The 3,942-nt window shown below is 66.6% G+C and overlaps 1 protein-coding gene across 1 annotated transcript in view; it reads left to right on the top strand.

Annotated features, from left to right (window-relative positions):
- Nucleotides 1–3,942, top strand: part of UNC93A (unc-93 homolog A) — a 26,385-nt gene that overhangs the window by 16,363 nt on the left and 6,080 nt on the right. Inside the window, exons 7-8 of the mRNA XM_029943271.1 lie at nt 121–256; nt 1,212–1,343. Of these exons, the coding sequence (XP_029799131.1) occupies nt 121–256; nt 1,212–1,343 (268 nt within the window). The remainder of the gene's footprint in view (nt 1–120; nt 257–1,211; nt 1,344–3,942) is intronic.

Raw genomic sequence — 3,942 nt, 5'->3', positions numbered from 1 at the left:
GGGCGCGTGCTCTGCCACCGGACAGCTCCAGGCCGCCCGCATGGCGGTGTCACACCGACGCCCGTCCCGGAGCCCCCAGACCTCGGCCGCCGCTAACGTCCCCTGCGCTTCGTCCTGCAGTCCTACACCACCTGCGCCCTGGGGATCCAGTTCGTGGGCTACGTGATGATCTGCTTCTCGGCCATCAACTCGCTGTGCTCCGTGCTGTATGGAAGGATCTCAAAGTTCACGGGCAGAGCCGCCCTCTACGCGCTGGGTGGGTGGACACGCGTGCCAGACGCGGGCGGGAAGGGCCACCGGGGGTGGAGTGAAGGGCGTGTTCCGCTCCGCGATGGTGCGGGTGCCACAGGGAGGCTTCCTGAAGGAGGCGCCCTCTCCACACCAGGAGGGCAAAGACCTCGTTCTAAACACGCATCACCCTCCCTTGGGAAGGGAAGAGGAAGCAGAGATGAGCCGGCGGGAATGATGAGAAATAAGGGTACTGACCAGCCACCTGGCCCCCGGGTTGGGGTCTGCAGTGTGTGGGGCGGCGGGATGCAGCGAGAGGGGAACAGTGAGGTTTGCCAGTTCCGCCCGGTGGGACGGCCTGGGTTCCCTGGTTCATCCTCGCAATCGCCCTGTGGCGTGGACACAGCCCACGAGGCCGATGAGGAGAGGCAGGACCAGAGAGGTGTGGGGGCTCGCCCCCGGCCACGCAGCCAGCGCAGATGCACCTGCTCTTTAACGAGATGGCACTTTCTGGAGGGTCGTAAGCGATCTCTCACCACCTCGTACTGACAGACGCCACAGTGTGCGCACAAGCCACGGCCCAGCACCCAGGACCCACTGGGGCAGAGCCGGGAGGATCGAGCCTAGGAGCTTCAGCCGCCCCTCCGTTCACGTCCCCGCCTCCTTGGGAGCCCAGCGCCGTCCCCAAGCCCCCACCACTCAGTGAGCGGCCCTTTCCTTACTCCGGGGTCTCCTTGTCGGGGGCACAATGAACACCCCCTCCGCCAGGTGCAGGGCACACACCCCACGCCGTGCCTGGACGCAGGGGGACCGGCGGTGAGTGGAGCGGGTCAGCCTGCCGGGCATGCAGCAGTCAGACCGTGGAGGGCACACGCGCGGGCCGCCAGCACTGCCCAGTCCACCTGAGGACACGGCTGGGGTATTTCCAGGGAATGTTCACACGGCGAAGCAAACGCAGCCTCACCGCCCCTCTGCCTCCACAGGTGCGGTGGTCCACCTGTCCTGCATAGTCGCCCTCCTGCTGTGGAGGCCTCACCCCGGCCAGCTGGCCCTGTTCTTCGTATTCCCTGGCCTCTGGGGCGTGTCCGACGCCGTCTGGCAGACACAGAACAACGGTGAGCGCCTGGCATCTCCGACGTGGCCCGTGGGGACAGACGCTGGGGACAAGATCCCCAGCCGGGCCACCTGGGGAGACCACATGCCCAGCAGGGGGTAGCGGGAGGCACGGAGGAGGAACAGGGGGGCTCCGGTTCTCACCGTGGACTTGAGGTGCTTCCTCTAAGCATTTGCTCGGACCCATGAAGCAAAAGAGGAGAGTGACCCAGGGGTACTTCCTCCCTGAGAATGGCAGTCCCTCCGTGGCCTGACCGTGACGTGGCCTGCGTGCAGGGCGCTGGGCCCGCGAGGCTGGAGAGGCCTTCGAGGCAGCCAGATGGGGGATGATTGTGTCTATCAGCGGTGGACAGGCCAGCAGGTTATTGCGGCCACACCCGGGCAAGGGCGCTGGGTCTGGGGCTGCAGCCTTCTGGGAGAGGGGAGCTGGGGGGCCGGTCAGCAGGACCTCATCTGGAGGTCACACCTGAGTCAGGCCCTGGCTGAGTGTCTCCAGCCACAGCTGCGATGTCGGCAGGGTGGGGAGCTCGGGAGGCCGGGGGAGGCAGGAGGTGGGGGGGAGGCTCGGGAGGGAGGCTGCAGAGCGGGCTGGTGGCTCGTTGACAGTGGAACCCACCTCCCACGGTCCTGCACCTACAAGTCTGAGACCAGGCAGTGGAGGCTGCTTCCTGGTTCAGCCAGCTGTGTCCTCACGTGGGGGAAGGGACAGGGGGCTCTCTGAGACCCCGTATGAGGACACAAATCCAGCTCGTGAGGACTCTGACCCATGACCTAGTCACCCCCAGAGGCCCCCCTCCTAACACCATCACCTCGGGGTTAGGGGTCAACCTATGAGTTTGGAGGACACAGTGTTGTGGCCACAGCGGAGGGGACGCTGAGGGGACAGCTGGGCCAGGAGGTCAGGTGGTGGACTGGAGAGGCTGGGGCCGACGGGGCTGGGCTGCCCGGAGGAGCCCAGCTCCGCTCGGCAGAAAGCATTCACACCGGGAAGGACGCGGGACAAGCCCTGTGGGATCAGCTCGGGGAAGACAAACCAGAGCTGCACGGAGGAGGCGGCCGTGAGTGTGTGGGGCGAGGGGCGGTGCAGGCCAAGCTTCGGTACCGAACACACGGAGCGGGTGGGCGGGCCACCGGCCAGCGGGCGGGAGGGCGTGTGGCCTCGGGGGCAGTGTCCCGGAGGAGGAAGGGCAGACGCATTGGGGGAGAGACAGAGAGGACACCGGTAGGGGCTCTCAGCACCGACGGGTGGCTGTGTAAGGCCCACACTCATGAGGACTGTGAATAGACCCCGAGTTAGGGGCGGAGCCAGGGAAGGGCGGCCGAATGAGGACATGAGGACAGAGGACAGGAACAGGGGACAGGAGCACAGAAGCAGCCCCCTGGCTCGGAGGAGGCGGCTGTCCTTGGGGACCACGGGACGAAGATCCAGGGGAGAGGAGTTAGCAGGTGCACACGGAGAGCTGGGTGGGGGCAGCAGGGGCGGCAGGAACAGGCTGCACTAGTGAGCTGTGCTGGGTGCGGGGTTCTGGGAACACATCCATGGACAGGCCATGGGCAGGCTCACTGTCACCCACGCTCAGGGGTCTGGGGGCAGAGCGGAGAGGCCGGGTCACATAGGAGGGCAGTGTTAGGGCTGGAGCCCAGGCCGTTCCGTCAGACAGTCTCCGGACTTGGCCGGGAGCACGTGCCAAGCCACCTGGTGTCCAGAGATGTGGCCACTCACACACACAGGCCAGGAGACCGTGACAAGGCACCTGCCGAGGTTCACAGGGTGCGGCGGGAGACAGAGGCCACCAGAGGTCAGGCTTAGGGTGGTGGGTGTCTGTGGGATGGGGGGCCCCACGGGGACGGGCGGCAAGAGAGACACAGCAGAGGAAGGGCCCGTGGCAGCACAGCGGTCCGAGGGGCTGACTGCCGGGCGCCCAGTGCCGGGCTGTTGGACCTTCAGCTTCCAGGCGGGGTCCTGAGCAGGCGGGCCCCCTGCGGGAGGAAGTGGAGGTCACCTTGTGGGTGACAGGACTGCAGGGCGGGTCTGGCTGCACCGAGAGTGCTCGGAGCCCAGGAGCAGATGTCCAGCAGGTGGAAGGGAGGCCCTGAGGTCTGAGCAGGGGGCTCGAGGGGCCCCAGGGAGGCCTGATGTGGGAGTGAGCCGCAGTCGAGAGATGGGGCATCTGGGGTGCTCCTGGGTCAGTCCATGGTGAGATGAGCGGGCGAGGGCCTTGGAAGCACCACCAGGAGAGGAGCAGGAAGAGGGGCGAGGGGGTGGGGCTGGAGCAAGAAAGGGGGCGGGGCTAGAGCAGGAAGGGGCGGGGCTGGAGCAGGAAGAGGGGCGGGTGAGTGACCTCAGGTGTCTGTCTTGGGAGGCGAGTGAAAAATGACAGCGGAGTTTCTCACAAACCCGTCTACAGCCTGGGATGGGAGGGGGTGTCAGGGGCCCAGCATCTGCCGGGAAGAGAGCCTCTCCCCTGGAGATGTGACCTCCCAGCCCTGATCTGGGAGACACCTGGCAGCTAGATATTCGGTCAGGCCCATCCCCCAATACCGGGAGGACAGGAGGCCCGGCTGCTGCCCCTGGGGCCAGGACCTCGACCATCACGGCCC

The sequence above is a fragment of the Suricata suricatta genome, chromosome 7, assembly GCF_006229205.1.
Source record: "Suricata suricatta isolate VVHF042 chromosome 7, meerkat_22Aug2017_6uvM2_HiC, whole genome shotgun sequence".
In the NCBI taxonomy this organism is placed as follows: Eukaryota; Metazoa; Chordata; class Mammalia; order Carnivora; family Herpestidae; genus Suricata; species Suricata suricatta.
The sequence above is the reverse complement of the archived record's forward strand: the minus strand, read 5'-3'. Positions and strand labels throughout refer to the sequence as shown.